This window comes from Silurus meridionalis, chromosome 8 (genome assembly GCF_014805685.1).
Source record: "Silurus meridionalis isolate SWU-2019-XX chromosome 8, ASM1480568v1, whole genome shotgun sequence".
NCBI lineage: Eukaryota > Metazoa > Chordata > Actinopteri > Siluriformes > Siluridae > Silurus > Silurus meridionalis.
The window spans coordinates 7,898,918-7,925,918 of NC_060891.1; the positions used below are offsets into that span (position 1 = coordinate 7,898,918).

The 27,001-nt window shown below is 39.3% G+C and overlaps 1 protein-coding gene across 1 annotated transcript in view; it reads right to left on the bottom strand.

Annotated features, from left to right (window-relative positions):
* sptbn5 (spectrin, beta, non-erythrocytic 5) overlaps positions 1-27,001 on the bottom strand; it is a 54,275-nt gene that overhangs the window by 10,272 nt on the left and 17,002 nt on the right. Inside the window, 34 exon segments of the mRNA XM_046856107.1 lie at positions 540-712; positions 854-931; positions 1,033-1,221; positions 1,418-1,580; positions 1,658-1,779; positions 3,800-3,913; positions 4,434-4,548; positions 4,684-4,802; positions 5,421-5,516; positions 5,615-5,806; positions 5,928-6,083; positions 6,174-6,362; positions 6,575-6,679; positions 7,014-7,163; positions 7,643-7,846; positions 10,441-10,620; positions 10,745-10,855; positions 10,946-11,060; positions 12,627-12,772; positions 12,897-13,029; positions 13,115-13,272; positions 13,371-13,484; positions 13,568-13,750; positions 14,129-14,315; positions 14,513-14,739; positions 15,171-15,335; positions 19,058-19,228; positions 19,362-19,461; positions 19,545-19,684; positions 19,845-20,088; positions 20,279-20,566; positions 20,696-20,947; positions 21,157-21,287; positions 21,384-21,536. Coding sequence (XP_046712063.1) covers positions 540-712; positions 854-931; positions 1,033-1,221; positions 1,418-1,580; positions 1,658-1,779; positions 3,800-3,913; positions 4,434-4,548; positions 4,684-4,802; positions 5,421-5,516; positions 5,615-5,806; positions 5,928-6,083; positions 6,174-6,362; positions 6,575-6,679; positions 7,014-7,163; positions 7,643-7,846; positions 10,441-10,620; positions 10,745-10,855; positions 10,946-11,060; positions 12,627-12,772; positions 12,897-13,029; positions 13,115-13,272; positions 13,371-13,484; positions 13,568-13,750; positions 14,129-14,315; positions 14,513-14,739; positions 15,171-15,335; positions 19,058-19,228; positions 19,362-19,461; positions 19,545-19,684; positions 19,845-20,088; positions 20,279-20,566; positions 20,696-20,947; positions 21,157-21,287; positions 21,384-21,536 — 5,363 coding nt within the window.

The following is a 27,001-nucleotide window of genomic DNA, read 5'->3' on the forward strand; positions in this document are numbered from 1 at the left end:
ACAACGAAGTGGCTAATTTATAAATTTTTTCTGGGTTTTTCCCGGTTTCACAAACTTCAAGCCAAAAAACTGAACCCCATAACATTAGACTAATGAAATTTCTGTGAAGGGAGAGCTCGCTAACTCCAGTTGCAACAGAAATCATATAAACACAGACAGGTTTCCAAAACTCGTGCTTTTTTATTGTTCTTGGCAACAGCGTTAAGGGTTAGTCAAAGAACCTTAGACCTGAGCATCAGAAAATAATAAGGACATAATCCTTGTCTTGTACACACGCAGTAATACCGGAATAATACAGTGGCATGCTATTCCCAAAATACCGCTATGCTCCTAAAGGAAGCGCAACATATTTCACCCGTTACACCGTGTGTAACGTGTCTTTCGTTAAAGCCTGTGTAAAGTACATTATATAGATTATAGATAGGTGCGGCTTATTTATGTTAAAAATAAAAATATTTGTAAAATTCAGTGTGTGCGGCTTATATATGGGTGCGCTTTATAGTCCGGAAATTACGGTAGTATAAATGGTTACAGTTCACCTTAGCTGAATTGCTTTACTCCTCCTTGTGATGTTGTCTGAGTCATAATGTTTTCTTTGTGTCAGTTGTTGAGCATATCTCTCCACCTCTTCCACCTGTTGTAGCTGAGCTTCTAGAGAGTTCTCAAACAGGACATGCTTCCTCTGGAGAGCCTCCACTTCTGACAAGGAGCTCTAAAATGACCATTGTATAAGAATTAATAATTAACTGGGGTTTTCTTTTAGCAATTGGTGTCTTCTCTTGTTTACAATTTTGCAAATGTAGCTTTTCAAATACTATTTTTACTACTAATCATTCTCTAAAAGGTCACTTACCCCAGCATCTTCATTAGCCAGAAAAGCTTCTCTGTTGCTCAACAAACTCTCAGATTGTTCAAAATTACCAAGGAATACCTACACCCAAATAAATGTGATCAAAAAGATGCCATGTAAATTACTTTTTAGGTAGAATCACATGGCATAAGCATATGTACTAAATACATAGTTTTTAGTACCTGAAGCTCCAGAGCTTGGTCTAGTGTTGTCATTCTTTCTTCCCATGCTTGAATGAGCCGGACTTTAGCATCTGCAAGATTGCTTAGGGCTTTTTTTACCTCTAATTTTTCACTATGGCTGGATTTCACTAGGTTCTGGCCAAAATTCTTCACTGAATCAATGCGCTCACAACGTGCATCCATCTCTGCCTACAATCATAAAAGCTATTTTTAATATCAACAGAAATCTGGCTTTAATTTGTAGAATTTCTTTCAATATTGTCTACCATATCTATCAAAGTGCAATATTTAAAAAACAGTTATACATAAACTTTTTGCTTTTGTTTTGCATTGCTTGTACACTTTACACACAATTCAGTGTATAAGTATGTTTGAGAGCCTTTACTTTCCAGTCCTTGTGCTCCACTATAAGGCTTTCTGCTTCAGCTTTACTTTTTGGCAAGCCCTTTTTTCCCATTTCAGCAGTCTGCTTCAGTGTCCAGTCTAGCAACAGACGTTGGTTGGCTTTAAACAGCTGGAGCTGGTGTGATTCCTGCAAATGTTCTTTTCTACAGTAGCAGTAAAATGAACCTGATGAAATTTGTTGCAAGAGAACAATAATCCCAAATGGTGCAACTTTGCTCACCTTAGTTTCATTTCCATATCCAGCTTCATCAAAGTGCTGTTTATTTCTTGCTGCTTCTTACTCAGCTTGTCAGAAAGGTCGGGGTGTGTCCTTAATTTATATTTGGTCTCTTTTTCCAGAACCTTATTAAAAAAGCAACAACAACAATGAAACATATTCTTGGTAAAATGAATACTGTATCTCACAAAAGTGAGTACACCTCTCACATTTCAGCAACCACTTTAATATATCTTCAGGGACAATACTATAGAAATGAAACTTGGATATATTTTAGAGTAGTCAATGTGCAGCTTGTACACAACACACAGCCAATATTGTTAAAGTTCAAGTTCATTTCTATAGCACTGTTCACAAGGGACATTGTCTCAAAGCAGCTTTACAGAATTTAAGAATTATATAACAACAAATATTGATATAAGTGAATGATGAGCAAGCCTGTGACTGTATGAGGAAGGAACCTTGAGAGGAACCAGACTCAAAAGGGAAAACCATCCTTGTTTAAGTGAAATCAAGAGTGTGATTATTAAGTCTGAAAAAAACAGTACAAAACTGCAGACTGAGAACTACCATGCGTACTGTGCGAGTGTGATTATAAGTAATGTCCTTTCTACATTCTTATACAGTGAGTTGACATTGTGGAACCACTATTATTGTCTATTACCACCAGTATTACCGTCATTATTGTTAAAATAACTTGCAACAACAGTGGGAACACTGTGAGAAGTGAACATGTCAAAACTGTGTCCAAAGTGTAAATATTTTGTGTGAGCACTTGTCTGGCACTGCTTTCTACCAGAGCTGCACGAGTTTCTGGGATCCTCTTCCACTTCTCCATACTGACAACGCGGCGTTGCTGGATGTTAGACACATTGCGTTTCTCCACCATACGCCTGAGGATGCCACACAGAAGCTCAATAGGGTTCAAGTTGGAAGACATTCTTGGCCACTCCATCACCTTCACCTTCAGCTTCCTCAGCAAGGCAGTTCTCATCTTGGCAGTGTTTTTGGGGTCATTATCATGTGGGAAAACTGCCATTCAGCCCAGTTTCTGAATCAAGGGCATCATGTTCTACTTCAGAATGTCACAGTACTACCACCACACACAATGTACTTGATACTTCTTCACCAGGGTGTCACCACACATGCTGGACCCCATCTGAGCCAAACAAGTTTATCTTAGTCTCATCAGACCACAAGACATGTTTCAAGTAATTAATGCTCTTGGACAGATTGTCTTCAGCAAACTGTTTGTGGGTTTTCTTGTGCGCCAGTTTCAGGAGAGGCTTCCTTCTGGGAAAATGGCAATGCAAACCGACTTGTTGCAGTGTGCAGCGTATTGTCTGAGCACTGAAAGGCGGACCTTCCACTTCTGCAACCTCTAAAATAATGCTGGCAGCACTCATGCATCTGTTTTTTTTTTTAAAGCAGCTTCTGCACCTGACGCACATCACAAGGACTTAACTTTTTTTGATTGACCCTTGCGAGACCTGTTCCGAGTGAAACCCTCTTGGAAAACCTCTGTATAACCCTGACCACTGTACTGTAACTCAGTTTCATGGTGTTAAAGATCTTCTTATAGCATAGGATGTCTTTGTAAAGAGCAACAATTATAATTCTTAAATCCTCAAAGAGTTCTTTGCCATGAGGTGCCATGTTAAACATCCAGTGGTCTGTATGAGAGAATTGTACTTAAAGCACCAAATTTTAACTGCTCTAAAGCAAGATACACAAATTAGTATGTTCCTGCCAAGCAGACAAAAACATAAACATGATGAATAGGACCTGTGGCTTTGCATGATTACACAATGTACAGCTGTTATCACTTTGGGTGTACTCACTTTTGTTGCCAGCTATTTTGGCAATAATGGCTGTATGCTGAGTTATTTTCAGAGGACAGTAAATCTGTACTGCTATACAAACTGCACATTGATTACTCTGAAATATATCAAAGTTTCATTTCTCTAGTATTGTTTCTTTGGAAGATATACTATAATTGTTGCTGAAATGTGAGAGGTGTACTCACTTTTGTGAGATACTGTAACTGTGGTGCAATGCATAATAATAACACAATATTGCTTTATGTCATGTAAAATAGAAAGACATCATTTATCTCATGTTTCCTGAAGCTCTTTCGATACTCACAGTGCTTCTCTCTTGGATAACTCGGACCTCTCGTTCCATCTCCTCATGCCTGCGTATAAGGTTCTCTACACTCTCTACATCCTCTCCATAACAATGACCTTGTAGTAAGAGCATCTGCAAACCCACAAAATAGAACATAAATGTTTTCTACAGGACAAAATATGATATTACAAGTTTTATGTGTTTTGTGCACTGATTAAAATGCCTAATATTAAAAATTGTATGCACAAGAATCACTAGCATATCTGTGAATTAGGGTGCAGTATTCAAAAACATTTACCACCTACCATAATATTTCTAAGCTAGGTTTTAAGGGAGTGTTGTGGGAATTGAGGACTGGTTTAACATTATCTATATATTAACATTAACTATATCAGTGCTTAAACCAAGACTGTCATAAAATGTCATAAAGAAAACTTATAATACTTATATAAAAGTATTTAAACTCATATTGGTGTCTCATGTGGTGTAAGAAAAAAGTTAGTGGTTTGCAGGACAGAACTACATCTTTGTGAATTTTCTTCTGGGAAATATTATAAATATACACTTGCTCTGGTACTGGAATAAAGTCCAAACGGCACTGAAAAAAATCATGATAATTATCTTCCTTGAAAACAATAGAAAACAGCCTTACCTTTTCACTTGCTCTTTCCCTGACTTCCTCAAGATCACGGATCAGAGAGTGGACTTCCAATGCTTCTTTTAATTTCCTCTTATAGCTGCTTAGGTTTCCATGGAAATTACTCCATCTGTCAGCAGAAGCAATGAACACAGCACCTATGTGGGTATGCTAATGAATGCTTGTTTAAACTTGTAAAAGCATCTAATGATGAATGGAAATCAGAGGGTGCTAGTTAATATTATTCAAATGTTTCCTAACTGACCTTTCATTTAATTGCTGTCTGCGTTTCTTCACAGTGAACAGCTCGTCACAATTCTGTCTTTCAAGTCGATCAGCCAGGTTATTGATTGTCTTGATATGAGCATCATCAACAGTCACATCCTGCCAAAGATTAATTAAAGGTATTCAAGCCAACACTTTATAACAAACAATTTTATTACCTTCATAGAAAACAGTTAAAATGTACATATTTACAATGCTTATTAATAATAAAGTTCTTAAATATTTGAAGTTTTTAAATGCTGCTACTGCTAACTCCTGGTTTGTGTGACATGGGCTACACTGAACATTTACATTTACATTTACATTTGTGGCATTGAGCAGACGCCCTTATCCAGAGCGACGTACAAAAGTGCTTTGAGTCTCTAGTAATGAATAAATCTACACTGGTACGCAAGATTACAAACTTAATATAAATATAACTCGAATTCTACAACATAACCCCTTTTTGTGCACATTTTGAAGATTGTGCACCTAGCACTCCTGCTAAACAATAAAAATGTGCTTATTCATTGCAGATTTCCACACACTCTCACAGAATGACATGTGCATAACTCTACTACTATTTATAATAGTATTAAAAACAATAATTTAAAGAAATAATAAATAATAATCCCTGGACACAAATGTTTGTACTGAATGTGTCTTGGTTACTCCACAACTTTTCATAAATAACAGTAACAATATAATATTTATTAGTCTCCACATCATGTGACTTACCCCAGGGCTGGAGCTTCTAAACTCACTTAGTTTCTTTTGTAGTTGTTGGCAATGTTCATAATCCTCCCCAAGATCTCCAACATTAATCATGACATTCTAGACAGGAAGAAATAAGTTAAAGGGAAGTCTATATTAAATAATAAAAAGATTTTAAGCATGAGTTTAACCATGAATCATCAAACATTCTTTCTTACCTTCTGCCTGATCCAAACTTCTACTTGCTCCACTTTCTGGAGGAACTCTAGAAAGTCACGGTGGTCTTCTAAAACTTTCCCCCGGGCAGATATGGCTTCTTTCAGAGCCTCCCAGTGAGCAATCAAAGTGGAAATGCTGTTTTTTACCTGCTTGGACTTTGGATGACGAAGAGAGACCAACTCCTCTCCAGTCTGATGGAATTGGTAGAATCAAGTATATGAAAATATTGTCAAACCTAAAGATCTGTCATAGTACATGTGAAGCATTTACAGTATATACCGAAATTTACCAGTAAGGTGCAACAGGCCTCACCTGCTGGACAGAGTCAATTATTTTGCCATGAGCCAGAATCTCTGCCTCAAACACCTGATGCTTCTGCAATAGCTTCATCTTGGCCTGAAAGTTGCTCAGGTCCATTTTGGAATCCTCCTGCATTTTCTGCATGTGCTCTGACACCCATTCCTCAGCCTGAATTACAATTCATGTTAGATTGTTTGAACTATAAAAGAAAATATTACCCTTATTGCCCTTAATGTTAAATTCAGATGAAGACTGTACCTCAGAAGCATCACGGGTGAAGATGCAAAGAAGCATAGAGAGCTCAAGTTCTTTCCTGCGTTTAATAGACATATCTTTAATACGCTCCCTCCGTTCTCTGAGAGAGTTCAGGGTGTATTTGTAGTTTCCTTTTTTTCCCATCACCCCTCCTTTGCTCAAATGTTCAGCTGATTCCTGAAGAGCAGCCATCTGCAAAAAGGACAATCATTTACTATTTTAAAAAGTACACATAGTTATATTGATAAATTATGATGAACTGCCTAATAGAATATTTAATTGAGTCCTGACCATAACAAAATTATTAGAAGGATAGAAGTAAACTAAAGATGCACAAGAATAGCTAATTGGCAAGTTGCAAGTCAATTGTTCACATGAAAATATATTAAATGTATGGTACCAACTTTGGCTTCTTGAGTGCTAAGAAGTTTTTCAAAGGCTTCATGGCATTTGATTAAAGACTCTGTCTCATTCACTGTTGACCCCAAATCACTGTTTCTCAGCTGGACCTGTTAAACACGTTAAAATTGCAGTATAACTGTGGGCCATCATTAAACATAAACAATCTGTCATGTATCACCTGCATGTTTAGTTTCTTGACAATATAACTCCGAACAATAAATGATGTCTCCAGATTTTTCTGCCATATTTACTGCAGAATTCACAATGTTGAAATGGCCAAGTGTTCACTTACTTACAGGTGTCTTCTTAATAGATATAGACCTTTGCCTGAAAGCTTTGCCAAGTCATTAAATTGTTTTAAAGTGTTTTACTTTGCAGTAAATTATTATAAAGGAAATCTAACACCCAAACTATATTAAATATCGTATTTGAGTGACTCACTTCTTGGGAGTTGGTGATCTTCTCCATGTGTTCAATGTCTCTGTAAAACACTTGTTCCTGATAGGTGATCTCCAGCCATTTCTGCTTGGATTCCCAATTAGCTAACAGCCTTTCTCTTTCACCCTGGAAAGCTCTCAGCTTGTCTTGGACCTGAAGATAAAAAGGCATATTTATAGCTTTTAATAAGCTCGTGAAATATAACAAAATGTATTTTTTCTAAACAATATTTCATAAATTTTTACAACCTTTATCAATTTTGTGTTGGAGTTGTATGAACAATAATAAAAAAAATATGGGAAAATGCCAGTATTTATATGCTCAATATATTGTTCCCAATGAAAAGCTGACCCAATCAACCCAATCATTTTGAACACAGTTACAGGTATTTTGTATTAACACATACTAGAAAACCCACCGCATTCCCTACCTCATGTACCCTTTCTTTATGTCCAGGTAATTGGAAATATATCAGTATTTGTTGGCCAATCTATCATTATATAATGTTAATAATAATTACTGAAATGATGAAGTTATTACAAGAGATTTCTTATTTAGCTATTAGTGCTGAAATTACATAAGTATACATAAGTACATAAGTATACATAAGAAATGACAAAAGGAATATTCACTTCCTGTGGATTGGGAATATCTTGCTCTAGTAGGCGCTGACCCATAGCTACTGCCTGAGCGTATGTCTCTTCATGGGCTACAATCTCAGCCCACAGTTGCTGATGCTGTAAAAGCTGAAGATCACATGTGGCCACATCTCGGACAGACTCCTCTGCCTTTATGCCACTCAGCACTTGAGCACACCACAAAGAATAATCCTGTACCTAAGGACAAAAAGTGGCAAAGAAACAGAGGTGTAATTTCCGGTTACAACCACCTGAATTCCACCTGAATTCCTTCTTTTCAATATTAATACTAAAATATTTCGCCATGTGTTGTAAACTATTTCTTATGAGTAAAGTAAACAGGAAAACAGAAGAATAATGAGCTATTGAATGGTGTGATGCATGACTGAGGGCAGTTTTACTTTTTATTGCCAATTACTTATTTAAAAAAGGAGACATTTTCTTTAATTTTAAATAAACTTTACCTTATATAAAACTTAAATAAACATTTTCTTTATTATTACTTTTTCAAAAACACAATTTAAAATGTTTTTATTATTATGTTTAGAATATGTAGAACATTCACCATATTAAATAACCTCATTGTTATAAATTGTTTTATGGCTTAGTTGCCTTTCAGGAACTCAAAATGTGTCGAATCGCTTTGGGAACGCACCTGAGTGGTCACAATCTGAAATAATGTGTGTAATCAGTCAAAAATTGGACACTGGCTATCACCGGCGGGGTGATGTCACGAGCAGGAAGTATAAACACATGGAGCACATGCACAGGGAGCGAGCCGAGCGTCAGCTTCTGTTTGTCCGCGAAGCGCTCTGTGTGTATGTGTTTAATTGTCAGTCAATTGTTCGTCAGGAAAAAAAAATTTAAAATAAATTATATATATATATATATATATATATATATATATATATATATATATATATATATATATATATATATATATATATAATTTTTATTTTTTTTTCAAGCGGCACGCCTAAAGAGAGAGCTTGCGCTCCTCATGGTTCTGCCCCCGCTCTCGCTGAGGCGGAGCGGCGCGGCAGTTCCTAGGGCTCGCAAATGAAGCTCGCAGAAGGTTTCGAGATGGGCTTGTCCCTTTCTCCAACCTCACCTGCTTGGTCCAGCATTCGCACACAGGCTTGGAAGCAAGCCTTTCGGCAGTTTCTTTCCCCTGCGACGAAAGCATTAGCGCCGCCCCTCTTTATGTGAGGAGGAGGGGGGGGGCGCGCTTTGTGAGCTAGGCTCAAGGAGCTATGGAGTTGGGGGCACATTCTGTGCATGAGCTGCACATTCTGTGCATGATCTGCGCATATTGCGCCACGCTCATTGTGCCACCGGAGAGCACTCCTCGATGTAAAAAAAAAAGGTTCCTCCGTCTAGTAAGCTGGTTGAGTGGTCTCTTAAACCGGGCGCAACCTGTAATGGTCATGGGCGAAGCCCCTACAGACCCTTTGATGTTGTGTTCACACGTCATGGGAAGGAAAGTTGAAGAGACGCTTGCGAGCTATCTCTCTCCTTAAAGACTCCAACATTATGCACGAAAACCCTGCGCAGTACCTCCCATGCCTCTCTCATGGGACTGCTCAGTGGGCACAGCCCCAAACTCCAATCCATCCCCTCCCATCCCAGTGTCGCGACTCACACTCCCCCTGTCAGTGATCCTGTGTGGCGCTCAGTGAACGAGAGCCCGGGTTCTACAGCCAGTACTTCATAGTTCTCAGAAAGGATGGTGGGTTGCATTGTATTTTGTAGCTACGTCAGCTGAACCGCTCACTTGTGAGACCTAGCATCAGGATGCTGACCCTCAAGCAGGTCGAGTCTCAAATCAGATCGGAGGACTGTTTTACGGTAGATCTAAAGGATGCGTACTTTCATGTATCCATCCTTCCTTCTCACAGAAAGTTTCTGGGGTTTGCTTTTGGAGCTGAAGCTTACCAGTATCAGGTTCTTCCATTTGGCCTTGCCCTCTCACCAAGCACCATCACAAAATATGTTGATGCGGCTCTGGTCTCCTTGAGACTTCAGGGCATCCGCATCCTCAACTATATCTGCCATTGGTTGATGTTAGCTTGATCAGAGCAGTTAGCGGTCCGGCATCGAGATGTCATTCTCGCTCACTTTAAGGTTTTGGGGTTTCGGCTGAACACCATGAAGAGTGTGCTTACTCTATTACAGAGAACCACCTATCTCGCCTTTATATGTGATTTGACTACTTTGCACATGCAGCTTTCCCCTGCCCGCATTATGGCCATCCTTATACCCATCAGGAAGGTCAAAGAAGGACAGCCTCTCACTGTCCAGCAGTTCCAGAAACTGCTATGACTCATGGTCATGTCTATGGGAAGGGCCCCATCTATTTTGGCACATCAATTGCCTAGAGATGCTGGCCGTGCTTCTAGTGTTGAAGCATTTTCTCCACCATGTGCTGATCAGTAAGGACAACACCTCAGTGGTTTCTTACATCAACCATCAGGGAGGTCTGCGCTTGTGCCCCCTGCATAGGCTGGTGCACCAGATCCTCCTGTGGGCCCAGGGGAAGCTCCTCTTATTGAAAGAAGCTCACACCCCAGGTCAGTTGAACACAGAAACAGACACCCTGTTGAGGCAGGGGTTGAGACCCAGGGAATGTCGGCCACACCCTCTCATGATCAAGCATATTTGGGAGAGATTCGGTAAAGCCCAGGGGATCTGTTCACGTCTCAAGAGACATCGCAATGCCCCCTCTGGGTCTCAAAATAAAACTGTGAGTGTATGTGTGTGTGAAAGAGAAAAGAGAGTGGGGATAGAATTACTGTCTTGAGGAAAATATGATGCTGTTTTGCAAGCCGCAGGCCTTGCTCCCTTTGCTCCATGTACATACGGAGCTTCTCCCAACTTTCCACCACCTCTTGCTGTTCCTCCTGTATCTTACTTCTTAGTTCTGGGGAGCATTGTTCTAAAATGGAGTCTGCAGTGTCCAGTAGCACCTGCGTCTATAAAAATACCAAAGTAAACACACAGAAATTAAATATAAATGGCATAATTTGTGATCAAAATCACTTCAGTCATTAAGTTTGATTGTATCCTTTGAGGTAAAAATCTGGATGTTCTCAGTACCTGCTGCTCATTTCCCACCAACTCATTTACCAATGACTCATGTTTCCTTAGCTGCAATTCAACCCCTTTCAGGTCTTTAGCGATGTCATCAGGAATACACTTGTATCTGTCCTGTTGGTTTGCATATAGAGTCAAAGGTTACCACACTAACAAAACAATTGGATTTTTAAGGTTACCTTATTATATTTTGGATTTCAGTACCTCTATGAGTCCAAGGGCATCAGTCAAATCTTTGCAGACCCTGTAACATTCCTCTGAATTACACAATTCTTTTTTATGACTTTTGGCCAAGTTCTGCAGCTCTTCCCATGATTCTCTGGCATAAAACAATAAAAAAAAAGCTCTTATTGAAATGTAAAAAAATTCACGTTAAAGGTAAAGAAGTAATATTTTACACACATTAGATGCTATTTCAAAGTAGAGACCGACAGGGTGTCGAGAGAGGAGTTGTGGTATTGTATAAGGAAGTAAGGTGTGTCAGAGAAGTGTGAGAGGGTGGTGCAGGACATGTATATGGACAGTGTGACAGCAGTGAAGTGTGCAGTTGGAACGACAGACTGGTTTAAGGTGGAGGCTGGACTGCATCAAGGATCGTCTCTAAGCCCTTTCCTGTTTGCAGTGGTGATGGACAGGTTGACAGACAAGGTCAGACAGGAGTCTCCGTGGACTATGATGTTTGTGGATGATATTGTGATTTGTGGTGAGAGTAGGGAGTAGAGAAGAGCTTGCAGAGGTGGAGATACATGTTGGAGATAAGGGGAATGAAAGTCAGTAGGAGTAAGACAGTACATGAGTGTACAGGAGTACATGAGTGTGAATGAACGGTAGGGCGATGGAGTGGTGCGGTTGCAGGGAGAAGAGATGGTGAAGGTGGAGGAGTTTAGGTACCTGGGTCAACAGTGCAAAGTAATGAAGAGTGTGTTAGAGAAGTAAAGAAAAGAGTTCAGGCAGAGTGGTTGGAGAAGAGTGGCAGGAGTGATTTGTGATAGAAGTGATCTGCAAGATGGAAAGGGAAAGTTTTTAGGAATGTGGTGAGACCTGCTATGTTGTATGATTTAAAAACAGTTGCACTGAATAAAACACAGGAGGTAGCAGAGCTGAAGATTTTCATTGGTAGTGCCGAGGATGGACAGGGTTAGAAACAAGTTTATTAGAGGGACAGTGCATGTAGGACGTTTTAGGGAGAAAGTGAGAGAGGCCTGATTGAGATGGTTTGAACATGTGTAGAGGAGGGACATGGAGTACATCTGTAAGAGAATGCTGAGGATGGAGCCAACAGGAAAGAGGAAAAGAGGAAGACCAAGGAGGAGGTTTATGGAATTTGTGAATGGGGAGTTTTATGGATGTGGTGAACGAGGACATGCAGGTAGTTGGTTTAAATGAGACAGACATAGAGAACAGAATAATGGAAGCAGACGAAAGAAGAAGAAAATGCTATTTCAAAGTAATCACCACATTATCTGTGTAAAGCTGCTTTGAGACAATGTTCATTGTTAAAAGCGCTATACAAATAAAAATGAATTGAATTGAATTGAAATTATCATGTAACCATAGTAATACAACATGTAATATCTAGTTTAATCGACTGCACCATAATTCTAATTTACTTGAACAAACCTTAATGCCATTGCAATACTGATATACACCATACTGTTTACCCTGTACAATATACATAACTATAAACTATTTAATTTACAAAATTTGCTATTTGCAATACTAGTTGGACACTAACTGCAATCATTGTTTTTTGTGACAATGAAGGTAACCCTAACGTAATATTTTTGTCTAATAGGTTTCTGTAGATGCTGCACTGCAATGTTTTAAAATAAATGATTTGTGTGCTGACACTTTAGTACCCACTGCGTTTCTTGAATGAATTTACCTTAGTAGCCCATGTGTTTCTTGAATGAATGTTCTCTCAGGATGGTTGTTTTTTATGAGTCTGTGAGCCAGCTCTTGACATAAACGCATCCTCTCCCAACCCACATCTAGCTGCTTCAGAAAGACCTCAAACCTTCTTTGCAGGTGCTGTCATAGATCAGGTGACACTCAAGTTTATCGTATTCAATAAAGCTCATTGGCATAGACACACACAATAAATTGCACAGATTAAGGTGGTCCTAATGTTTCAGTTTTTTTCTATGTATCTCACCAGGACATGTTCATAATCAGAGCCATAGTTGTCAGATGAGGCAATTAGTCGCTCCTGTAAGATCCACTCTTCCAGTTCTGAGGACTCCCTCTTAAATTCATTCAAATGGAGGGCATCCTGGAGCCTTTGTCCTCTGTTGAACAAATTATTTCATTTTTTACAATACATTAAATATTATTACACAGTTTAAAATTGTGGATTTTTTTTTTGCCAATTACCTTACTGCTGCTGAGTGCTGCAGTTCAGTTAGCTGAGATCTGATGTGGTTGTAAGGTCTCTTAACTTCTTCTAAACCCCATGCTTGTACAGCTTGGTCCACACTGGACTTTAGTTCATCCACCTGGGCAGAAAGTACCTCAATCTGCCCCTCCACAATCTGCAAACATTAATGAGTAGCTAATTACCCCCAAAAGGCACATACCCGACTGGCTAACATGTTATGAACTTATTAACCCAGGAACAATTTTTACTTACTTGATGCTGCTTCACAAGGCTCAGCGTGGCTAATTCATTTTTGCCATAGTCAGTGCTAACCAAAGCTGATGTTTCAAATAAGGAGACTTCTAATTCAGCACAGTCAAGCAAGATCTGGATGTAATAATATATAAATGTATTCACACATTATAATGAAACATAGGGATTGCTGTAGGCTAAAGGGGTGTGGATAGTACCTGTTCTCTTTTGATTGCTTTTTTGAGGTGAAAAGAGCGTTTTTCACAAGCATCCTCAAGTTCTTCCCAAGCTGCAGACAAATGTTTGCACCTTTGGTGTACTTCTTGGTTCCCCATAGCCCTGCCTCTGTCCAGAATGCGCTTAAGATACTGTCTATGGCCAGCCACCTCTGCTTGCAGCTCCTGTTGGGTTTCAATGTAGGCTTATGTGTGAGAATAAGCTCTTAAATAGAATTATAAAAATAATATAGGTAGTAATGAAAGCATGCATGAAGCCACTGCATCTGTTCAAACTTTTCTCATTCTATATCGAAGGGCAGCTGAATAAATTTGAAATGCATGAAAGTAGTAATAACTCTCATCGGTATAGACACCAATAGACACACACACGCGCACACACACACACACACACACACACACACACACACACACACACACACACACACACACAAACAATAAATTTAGCTTGCTTGAATTTGAAGAATAGCTTTTATGCTTGTCTGTTTAAGAGCTCCATTAATCTATTTTCTGACATCCCATTACTTATTTCTTCAATTATACCTTGTGTTTCTGGAGGAGGTTGATGGCCCCAACCAAAGATTTGGTATAACTACTGGTATCTGCTACAGGGTCATGTTCAGCAATCCAAGAAAGTTCCAAGTCTACATCGTGGTAAAAGCTGTAGAGAGCCACGTCTTCTTCTAATTGGTTTCTGCGCTGATTCAGAGGTTTTCCAAGAGACTTAAACCTAACAAACATAAACAAAGAAACAATTTCAATGATGCTTAAGAAAATTTGTTAAAAAAATAAAATGGACTAATATGACCTCTATGCATTAAATAGACAAGATCCATTTTATAATCAAATTCTTCAAAGCTCTGTAAAACACTGTAAAGCAATCCAGAAGAAACACTGGCCATAGTACATTTTAACAGAAGAACTCACAGTTTCAGGTACATGTCTGTCTCATCAAGGATTCTTTGAGAGTCAAAATGGTTTGTAGCCAGATGTTTGGCATGGGTGACAATGGAGTTCATTTTGTCTGCAAGGTCCTGAGCTTCCTGCTCAACTTGCTTGTGTTCCTTCAGGAGCATTCGACTCGAGCGAAGGTCATGGCCTTTAGATGCATGCTGCAGCATCCGCTGAATTTCCTCTATTTTAATTTTTGAGTCCTGAAATTATGTGCTCAAGTTATTGTTCTTTTGTTCTTTTCACAATTTATAATGAGAAATGTAGCCTTAAGTTTAACCTATGTCTTTAAATTGTCTTATTATGTAAGTATTGACATATGGTGTTTGAATCATGTGATAATTCAAAACCAGAAGTTATGAGCATTTAAATATATTAGTTATTTTAAGCAATGTTTCTTTAAAAATATTAATAATTATTAAAAATAATATTAAAAATAATATATTAAAAATAGATATTGAAAACAAATAAGAAAAGAGTATTTTGAGGTGGAAATTTAAACATGTAAAACAAGTAATAACATTTTATTAGGAACAATATATATATATATATATATATATATATATATATATATATATATATATATATATATATATAGTCTTCTACCAAAATTAGTACTGTAGTATAAACTTGCCTGAAGTAGCTCCATGAGTTGTTCCTGTTGGCCAGCCTGTCTTAGTTTGTTCCCTCTTTCTGCCATTTTTCTTTGGAGCTCATTCCATCTACTGTGCACTTGCCGAGCCTTTCTCCGGATACTCTGACTGTTATAGTGGTCCTCAGACAGCATTTCTTCTCCTGCCTTGTCATTTAAAATAAACCCAGTATAATTTATAGACATGACTTCAAATTTAACGTAACATTGAAGAGGCACAGATAAACCATCACAACCATATTTGTTCAAAAGAATCAGTGGACTGTTGCCATAAAGATGTGCATGAGCTATAAGATCTTTTGGTAAATTACTTTGGTTGTGTTAATTTTTTAATTACACTAATTACACAGTTTACATGCACCACTGCGTTATTAATTTAGAAGGAATATTGCTCCGACCACTAATGACATATTCATAAGTAACCTGCCTGATCTGTTTCAACATCTTGCTAACAGCTTAGGCACTATCCTCACAGAAGAAAATGGAGAAATAAAAATTAGAGGTTTTTAGAATTGCATACAAAGACAGAATGTTCAGCTACAGACAGGTTTTAAAAGCTGCTAGGGCCGAGCACCTGATCAAACTCATAGAAAAGAACCCAAACAATCCAAACGAAATTAACAAAAGATCTGATATCTGAAAAAACTATTTCATCACAGTTTGGTAGTGAGAACTTTATAAATTTCTTCTCTGAAAATAAATAAATAACAGGAACTACAGCTAAACCAACAACATCTGTTAGGTCCAATTCCAACTAAATTACTGAAGGAAGTGTTACATACAGCTGGAGAGCTTCTTCTTAATATTATTAACTCCTCTCTTTAGGTCACATCCCTAAACCCCTCAAGTTGGAGGGTATGAAGTCCCTTATTAAGATAACTAATTTAAATATGAACAAACTATCAAATTATAGTCGCATTTCAAAACTTCCGTTTATGTTGAAGATTTTAGAAAAGATTGTGTCTACAAGAAAACAATATCTTTGAAGAGTTTCAGTCAGATTTCAGTCAGATTTCATAGCACAGAAACTGCTAAAGTGACCTGTTTTTAGCTTCGAGCCAATGCTACATTTCTCTGTTAGTTTTACTAGATGCCAGTGCTGCATTTGACATTATAGATCATTACTTTTTCATAGATCGCTTACAGAATTTCACAGACATTTAGGGACAGGGCATAGGCATAAGATGGTTAAGAGCCTACCTGTGTGACTGATATCATTATGTTGATTCAAATGGAGAACTACCCAGGTTAATGTAAGTAAAATTTGGGGTGTCATAAGCTTCAGTTCTAGGACCCCTGCTTTTCACAATATACATGCTTCCCTTGGGAAATATCATTAGAAGGCATGGAATTAGTTTTTATTGTTATGCTGATGATACCCAGCTGTATATCTTATCAAAACCAGACAAAACATCTCAGTTGGCTCTGTTGACTGAGTGGGTTAAAGAAATAAAAGATTGGAAGACACATAACTTTCTATTATTAAATTCTGATAAGAAAAGATATCGCTTATTGGTCCAAAAGCCAGTACAAAGAAGCTCCTACAATTCAACCTGCATTTAGGAGGACGTATTGTAACTACTGGTTCAACATTAAAAGACCTGGGAGTTATTTTAGACAGCAAATTGTCTTTTAAAAATCATCTCACACGTAATACAAAAATAGCATTCTTCCACCTTAGAAATATAGCTAAGATAAGAAACATATTGTCTATATCTGATGCAGAGAAGCTAATTCTTTAATTTATGATCTCCAGACCACGTGTATAATTAGACATCACAACCAGGAAGCGTAAAAGCAATGCTTTCGCCCCGCATTCCTTCTTGCCCCTGCTATGTTTTGGGGGGAGCGGCGTTCAAGGACCTAAGGCTTCTCCTTTCTCTGCGCCTTTCTCCCTCTGAGGAGATAAACAAATAAGCAGATGCTCAGCAGACAGATTGTGGATGCTATTTGTTCGTCTTTTGAGTCCTCTGCTCCTTTCGGGGTCAGAGCGCACTCCACTCAAAGTGTGGCTGCCTCTATGTTCTTGTCCTCTGGAGTCTCCCTCTAGGACATTTGCAACGCTGTGGGCTGGTCCACCCCGCTGACCTTTTTCAGGTTCTATAGCCTCGACCTCTGTGCCAATCTTGGCCCCTCTGTCCTTCGACCTAGCTGTACCTGTCAAACACTAGGCAGCGCTTGGTAAGTCTGGCTTGATTGAACTCTCGTTTCTAAAGCATTTCTGACAAAGCCAAGGGGAACATCTCCAGGTTATATATGTAACCATGGTTCTCAGAGGGAACAAGAAGCTGCATCTCTATGTCAGACTGCCTGCATCCCTGCAGCACTTCCTTCTCTTTCCAGAAGCTGGCACTGGTTTCACTCCATGTGCTTTTAAGCTTCCTGGTTGTGACGTCACCCTGCCAGTGACGCCCCACTTTGCATTGGACTGATTATACACATAATTCAGAGTGTGGACAATGCAGAGGCATTCCCAAAGTGTTTCTGACACAGTGTCTCATTCCCTTGGGGAAACATGGTTACATACATAACCCGGAGACGATCTTTTTAGCCAGGCACACATAACACATAACACTTATTACAACCTTGTGCTCCAGTACGTCTGATCAAATGCACATTATTATCTTGTGATTGTTAATATTATAAACAGAAGCTATGCTCATTCCTCTCCACTGCTTTTCTTCTTCTACCCATCCAGTCATCATAAAGTTTAGAAGATGCTGACTCTGCAAGGATCCTGAGGCATCTAGAGGTTGCACCACATCCAGTAAAATCCCACCTCATGAAGACTTCAGACCTTCAAAGAGAAGGTGCTGACCCTGCAAGGATCTTGAGCCATCCAGAGATTCACCAACTCCACTTGGATTCGACCTTTCAATTCAGATGTTAAGCTAATTTATTGCATAGGAGCTCCTGGTTTCACAATTACAACTGACTGTATAATACTGTAGAAAAGACATAACTTATAATCACACTCACCGGAGTGCTAATGATATTTCTCACTCTCTGGTGTTTCTATTTTGCTTTGTTTGATTTATATCAGAAATGGGAAGTAATGAAGTACAAATCCTTCATTAATGTACCTAAGTAGGTTTTTCTGATATCAGTACTTCACTATTTATTTTTCAGACAACTTTTAGCTTTCATTTTTTTTTTTACATCTTTTACACAAATATCCATACTTTCTATTTTTTTCATTTTCAAACCAAGCTCGTTATTTTAGTTTTAATCTATTTGTTGACATGATAAATATTTTTTCAGCAGATCAACCCATTTCGTGTCTAATCTACCACTAGTGTATAATTTCCTGGGTATCCTCAACACAGAAGTCTGCTAGCTTTTGACACTAACAACAAGCAAAGCAGAAGACAACAAGAAGTCTGGGGTTAACGTGGATGAGACGGTGGGAGTCAGCGATGTAAACATGACTGAGAAGACATTCCTGATCACCTGATCATCATCATCTTTGCTCTGCTTGTGTTCTATATGGTGGTTGTTCAGCCTGGATACAATCATTAGATAACACAAAAAAATATTTTGCATAAATGTATTAATATGATGCGAAGCCCAGTTACCGGGGTGACACTAAAACAGTTAGTAGTAATGGCTAATTTTTACTTTAGTGCCCATAGTCAATACTTCAACTTTTACTAGTCTTTTAAAACATGAGTATCTGCACTTCTACTTTAATGAAGGATTTTTGTACTTTTGCCATCTCTGATGTATAATCACATGCTTGATATCACTCAAATGAGGATGGGTTCCCCTTTGAGTCTGAGGCCTCTCAAGGTTTCATCCTCAAAGCAAAGATTTTTGTTCTATAATTCTTACATTCTGTACCTCAGTATCTAAATCATACCTCAACATACCTCAATCAGTCGGTCAAGACGGATTTGATTGGCCTGCATCTCTTTCTCTGCTGCCTCATGCCTTTTAAGTTTGTGCAGGATGTTAGTTGGGTCTCTGTAAGATTCATCCTCGGCTATCGTAAATTTCTCCTCCATCCAGATGAGTAGCTCTTCAGCATCTCTGCAGAATTCCTGCCAGAGACAAAACATGTGGAAGTTTAACTTTAATATTATAAAGTTTTAGAACTGATTAGTCCTACCTATTCAGTGGATAATGTTACTTAGATCAGTGAACATATACAAATAGTATCTAATATACTAATACCTGAAATTTTTTGGAGACAAGTAATTCCAGATTTCTTTGTTTCCAGCTGTCTTTGAGCTTCATGTTTCGTTCTTCAATGCCCCAAGATCGCTGCTGAATCCTGAGAGAACAGAAGCATTTTACTTAAATATACAAAAAGGAAATACAGAAAAACTAAAATTAAGAGTGAATGGCCATCCCTACTGTTTGGATGCAAAGTGGCTTTCATCAATAAGCTCCTGACTCCTGTCTCTAAAAAGACTTATATTTTGGTCAAGAGCAACAAGCAAACACTCCAGCTCCTCTTGGCGTCCAAGCAAGCTGTGAACACCATCCACAGAGTCCTACACACACATATATACATACATACATGCATGCTCATATCACCATGCTAACATAAACGTCGTCTGAAACATAACAGTTTAGGAAATTATTTCCGCCATTACTCTTTTTGTGCATGGCTGTAATATAAATCACTCATAGAAAGATTACATATTATCTTACCCCTAAGTCTTTGACCTTCAACCTGGCTTCATGACCAGCTATTGTAGCATCTATTCGATCAGCATCTTTGTTCCACTTCTGGAGCTGGAGTGCTTGCTCTAACCGCTTGTTTCGACTGGACCAAAGTTTGTCCAGCCTGCTCCATTCCTGGTTCAATTGAGTCAAAGTTTGTTGGATATCCTTTGAAACTTTTTCTTCAGATGATGCTTCCAAAGACTTCGCCAGCTTCTCCATGCTTTTCAACCTGAAATAAATGGCCTATAACTTAGATGCAATGTGTAGGATTTGATGCTACTTTTTAGACTACAATTAATCTCTTCCATGCTATGTTTTATAATGGAAAATGCAGTTGAGTTGAGTGATTTCAGCTGTTCTGAAATCACTGTAGAATTATAGATTTATTTATTAATTGGTGCAGTATTTTATTTCAAAACCTTGCTCTCTGCTGCTCAATCTCTAGCTTTAGTTCCTGGTTTTCATTCAACAAGGCTAGAGCAGAGGAAACATCCGAGCTGTTCTCTTCTTCCAGCAAGCGTTTTTCCGCTGCCTCAGCCCACAGCAGCAGATCTCGGGACTCCTTCTGGAAGAGTTGCAGGTGTTGGGCCTCCTCTATAGTGCTCTGTCTTTTTGCAGCCTGTCTCTTGACCTGCAGCAGCAGCTTCTCCAAAGCATGCACCTCCTCCATGATAGCAGCACTTTCTGCCAGGCTGCAGTCATGCTTCCTGTAACATATGTAGGAAAAACACAGTGAAAGGGGAAAAATTAAGGGATCATTTTAGATTTATTATATTATACCCTAAAATATCTATCGTTAGGTTTTAGGCTTCATATTGTGTGCCACACAGACTTACATTTTAGCCACACTCTTTAGGTATTCTATCTTCCTCTCCAGAGCTTCGATCTCCCTTTCAGCTTGGGCCTGTTTTTTTTTTTCAGCCTGGAGTGCTGAAGCTGAGCTGCCCACACCAGGCATATCCAGCTGGACCAGTTTCTCCAGGAGCTGGGATTTTGTATCTTCACAAGTGTGCAAGAAGGACTTGATATCAGCTGAGCTGAGCAGTTCCTGAGCCATCTCATCTTTTAAGATCTGTATATGGTCCCACCTGGGGACAAAATGTATATATAATTTTTTTGTTATCAGTTTAGTACAGCAATCACTGACATCTTCAGTATTAAAGGATTTTTAATACATGGAATTTTATGTTTGCATGCAATATTACATGTATTTTGCATGCTTTATTACAGTAACAGTAAATATGTAGATTCTGAAGGCATTATAATAACAATAGGGTGGAAAGCCACTTCCTCTTACCTTTGTTTGACCTGAGCTTGTCTGGACTGAATCTCTCTCTTCTTGCTGTGCTGCTTTTCCACAAGTTCTTCACCCAGTTTAGTGATGTCATTTAGCTGCCCCTTCCCACTGGCCAGCTCTGTAAGAAAATTCTTCATGTGGAAATGGATTAGAGCAATTAAATTGTATGATAAATACATACAAATTAAAAGCATTATATGTAGTGCATTTTATCTTTGTTTTATTACCTCATATTTAGCCTGCACAGTCTCAGTATTTTCAGAACTGGAGCTGAATGTATTAAGAATGTTCTCCTTGTCCTTCATCCAGGACTCAAATTCTTCACAGGCATTATAAAACCGATGGAATCGAGACATATCATCCAAGATTTTTTTCTTATACTACAGGTAAAAAATACGATTTAGTGATACTCTGAACCTTAACATTTTAACAATGGTTAATTATGAAAAAGAATTAGGTTCCATGAAGTATGATTGTATATTTTACCAATTCCCAAGTTGCAGAATACACAATTGGTTTCCCTCCATAAATAAATAAACAAATAAATAAATAAATAAATTTGACCTATTTTATTGTAAGCTGACAGTAATACTTACATATGTGATATAGACTGAAATAAAATAATATAAATGTCACATTACATATTTGTTCCTGTAATACATTCAACAAATGTATCGTTCTTGCTGTTTTCTTTGTTTCTTTGAACCTACTAGGAGCAAGATCAGCAATTTATAATTTAATTTATAATTTTAATGAAAAAAATATTAAAAAGTGAGTCTTCCTACTGCTACTGTCGCTACTGGCATTCTAACTAGGGATTAAGTTATAGAGACTTATTATAAGAAGAAGGAGGATCATAGGGTAACAAGAGAGGATATGCAAGATGAAAGAGATTGGAGACTGTAAGGTGTTGGCAGGGGACAGTGTAGCTAGGCTGCATTGGATAGTGGTCTGTAGGATGGTTTTGGAGGTGAAGAAGAAGAGGACAATGAGGACTGAAAGAAGAATAAAATGGTGGAAACTGAAGGAGAAAGACTGTAGTGTGAGGTTCAGGAAAGAGTTCAGACAGGGGCTCGGTGATAGTGAAGAGGTGCTGGATGATTGAACAACTACTGCAGAAGTGATGAGGGAGACAGCTAGAAAGGTATTTGGTGTGACATCTGGAAATAGAAAAGAAGACAAAAAGACATGGTGAAATGAGGAAGTGCAGGTGAGCATAAGGAGAAAGAGGTTGGCAAAACCAAATTGGGATTGACAGAGTGATGAGAAAAACACTATGGAAGGAGAAAAGGATTTATACCGACTGACCAGGCAGAGGGACCAAACTGGGAAGGATGTGTTGAAAGTTAAAGCAATAAAGGATGGAGATGGAAATGTGTCTAGTGAGAAGAGGTTGTTGAGAAGGTGTAGGGAGTATTTTGAGCAGTTGATAAACAAGGAAAATGAGAGAGAGAGAGAAGGTTGGATGGTGTGGAGATTAATAAGGAGGAAGTGAGAGCAGCAAATAAAAAGGTTGGATCAGATGACATATCGGTAGGAGCATGGAGATGTTTAGGAGAGATGGCAGTGGAGTTTTTAACAAGATAGTTTAACAAGATTTTGGAAGGTAAGTAATGTGCTGGTACCGATCTTTAAGCATAAGGGAGATGTGCAGACCTGCAGTAACTACAGGGAAATAAAGTTTATCAGTCACATCATGGTATTGTATGAGGAAGTCAGGTGTGTCAGAGAAGTATGTGAGGGTGGTGCAGGACATGTATGAGGACAGTGTGACAGCAGTGAAGTGTGCAGTAGGTACGACAGACTGGTTTAGGGTGAAGGTTGGACTGCATCAAGGATCGGCCCTGAGCCCTTTTCTGTTTGCAGTGGTGATGGACAGGTTGACGGACGAGGTCAGACAGGAGTCTCCCTGGACTATGATGTTTGCGGATGATATTGTGATTTGTTGTGAGAGTAGAGAGCAGGTTGAGAAGAGCCTGGAGAGGTGGAGATATGCGCTGGAGAGAAGGGGAATGAAACTCAGTAGGAGTAAGACAGAATACATGTGTGTGAATGAGAGGGAGGGCAGTGGAGTGGTGCGGTTGCAGGAGAAGAGCTTCAGAAGGTGGAGGAATTCAGGTACCTGGGGTCAACAGTGCAAAGTAATGGAGAGTGTGTTAGAAGTGAAGAAAAAGTGCAGGCAGGGTGGAGTGGGTGGAGAAGAGTGACAGGAGTGATTTGTGATAGTAGGGTATCTGCAAAATGAAAGGAAAGTTTATAGGACTGTGGTGAGACCTGCGATGTTGTATGGATTAGAGACAGTGGCATTGAGTAAAAGACAGGAGGTGGAGCTGGAGGTAGCAGAGCTGAAGATGTTGAGGTTTTCGTTGGGAGTGACGAGGATGGATAAGATTAGAAATGAGTTTATTAGAGGGACAGCGCATGTAGGATGTTTTGGTGACAAGGTGAGGAGGCGAGATTGAGATGGTTTGGACATGTGCAGAGGAGGGACATAAATTATATTGGTAGAAGAATGCTGAGGATGGAGCCACCAGGTAGGAGGAAAGAGGAGGCCAAGAAGGAGGTTCATGGATGTGGTGAGGAAGACATGCAGGTAGTTGGTGTAAAAGAGGCAGATGTAGAGGACAGGGTGGTATGGAGACGGATGATCCGCTGTGGCGACCCCTAATGGGAGCAGCCGAAAGAAGAAGAAGAAGAAGTAACATCATGAAGTTATGGGAAAGAGTAGTGAAAGCCAGGCTGAGAGAAAAGGTGACCATCTGTGAGCAACATTATGGTTTCATGCAGAGGAAGAGCACCACAGACGCCTTATTTGCTTTGAGAATGTTGATGGAAAATATATTACACATTACATTTTATATAGCGCTTTTCTGCAGCACTCAAAGCACTTTACATATGAAAGGGGGGATTCTCCTCAACCACCACCAATGTGCAGCATCCACCTGGATGATGCGACGGCAGCCATATTGCGCCAGAACGCCCACCAGCATATTAGTGGAGAGGAGATAAAGTGATATAACCAATTAATAGGAGGGGATGATTAGTAGGCCAGCGGGCAAGTTTTTTTGGCCAGGATGCCAGGGCACACCCCTACTCGTTTTTCAAAAGACATCCTGGGATTTTTTATGACCACAGAGAGTCAGGACCTCGGTTTAACATCTCATCCGAAGGACGGTGCTTTTTTGACAGTATAGTGTCCCCGTCACTATACTGGGGTGTTAGGACCCACACAGACCACAGGGTGAGCACCCCCTGCTGGTCTCACTAACACCTCTACCAGCAGCAACCTGGTTTTTCCCAGGTGGTCTCCCATCCAAGTACTGGCCAGGCCCAGCCCTGCTTAGCTTCAATGGGCAAGCTGTCTTGGGCTACAGGGTGATATGGGTGCTGGCTATAAATATAGAGAAGGTCAGAAGGAGTTGCATTGTGTGCTTGTTAATTTAGAGAAAGCGTACGACAGAGTGCCAAGAGAGGAGTTGTGGTATTGTGTGAGGTCAGGTGTGTCAGAGAAGTATGTGAGAGTGGTGCAGGACATGTGTGACAGTAGTGGTGTGCCGTAGGAACGACAGACTGGTTTAAGGTGGAGGCTGGATTGCATCAAGGATCGGCTCTAAGCCCTTTCCTGTTTGCAGTGATGATGGACAGGTTGATGGTACGAGGTCAGACAGGAGTCTCCATAGACTATGATGTTTGTGGATGATATTGTGATTTGTGGTGAGAGTAGGGAGCAGTTTGAGAAGAGTCTGGAGAGGTGGAGGTACACACTGTAGAGAAGGGGAATGAAAGTGGAGAAGTGGTGCAGTTGCAGGTAGAAAAGGTGGAGGAGTTTATGTACCTGGGGTCAAAAGTGCAAAGTAATTAAGAGTGTGTTAGAGAAATGAAGAAAAGAGTGCAGGCAGGGTGAAATGGGTGGAGAAGCGTGGCAGGAGTGATTTGTGATAGAAGGGTATCTGCGAGAGTGAAAGGGAAGGTTTATAGGACTGTGTTGAGACCTGCGATGTTGTATGGTTTAGAAACAATGGCATTGACTAAAAGACAGGCGGTGGAGCTGGAGGTAGCAGAGCTGAAGATGTTGAGGTTTTCATTTGGAGTGACAAGGATGGACAGGATTAGAAACACGTTTATTAGAGACACAGCACATGTAGGATGTTTTGGAGACAAGGTGAGGGAGGCACGATTGAGATGGTTTGGACATGTGCATGGGAGGGACATGGAGTACATCGGTATGAGAATGCTGAGGATGTAGTCACCAGGAAGGAGGAAAAGAGGAAGACCACCTGACTATATAAAGCTCTCATCACAACCCTACTGAGCACCTTTGGGATGAATTACAATACTGAGTGCAGTGAAGGAAGAGGAGGTTTATGGATGTGGTGAGGGAGGACAGGTAGTTGGTTGGAGAGTTGGAGACAGATGTAGAGGACAGAGTAATATGGAGATGGATAATCCGCTGTGGCAACCCCTAATGGGAGCAGCCGAAAGAAGAAAAAGAAGAAGGTACTTTTCTTTGAGAATCCTAGATGCTTCAATATTGACCCAATTAAATCTGTATTTTTGGGATTAAAACATTTCAGATTTGTATTTATGATTTGTATTTACTTAAATATAAGTAATAATGTAATATAAATATGTACTAATATTATTTAATTTATAACTATATGATATAATATATTATAATATAATATATTATAATACAAAAATATATAATATAATATAAAATTATATTATATATATATATATATATATATATATATATATATATATATATATATATATATATATATATATATATATATATATACAGTGAGGAAAATAAGTATTTGAACACCCTGCTATTTTGCAAGTTCTCCCACTTAGAAATCATGGAGGGGTCTAAAATTATCATCGTAGGTGTATGTCCACTGTGAGAGACATAATCTAAAAAAAAAATATCCAAAAATCACAATGTATGATTTTTTAACTATTTATTTGTATGATACAGCTGCAAATAAGTATTTGAACACCAGAGAAAGTCAATGTTAATATTTGGTACAGTAGCCTTTGTTTGCAATTACAGAGGTCAAACGTTTCCTGTAGTTTTTCACCAGGTTTGCACACACTGCAGGAGGGATTTTGGCCCACTCCTGGACACAGATGTTCTCTAGATCAGTCAGGTTTCTGGCCTGTCGCTAAGAAACACGGAGTTTGAGCTCCCTCCAAAGATTCTCTATTGGGTTTAGGTCTGGAGTCTGGCTAGGTCACAATTCAAGGCTCTTCTCTGTTCTGGCACCGAGGTGGTGGAATGAACTTCCCCTAGATGTCCGTACAGCAGAGTCCCTGATTTTCTTTAAGCGACGACTGAAGACCTACCTCTTCCTGAAATACCTAAATTAGCACTTTCCAAGTTTGTAGAATTCGAGTTATATTTATATTGAGTTTGTATTCTTGCGTACCAGTGTAGATTTATTCACTACTAGAGATTTAAAGCACGTTTGTACGTCGCTCTGGATAAGGGCGTCTGCTAAATGCCGCAAATGTAAATGTAAATGTCACGCCAGAACCTTGATATGCTTCTTACAGAGCCACTCCTTAGTTATCCTGGCTGTGTACTTTGGGTCATTGTCATGTTGGAAGACCCAGCCTGACCCATTTTCAATGCTCTAACTGAGGGAAGGAGGTTGTTCCCCAAAATCTCGCAATACATGGCCCCGGTCATCCTCTCCTTAATACAGTGCAGTCGCCCTGTCCCATGTGCAGAAAAACACCCCCAAAGCATGATGCTACCACCTCCATGCTTCACAGTAGGGATGGTGTTCTTGGGATGGTACTCATTATTCTTCTTCCTCCAAACACGGTTAGTGGAATT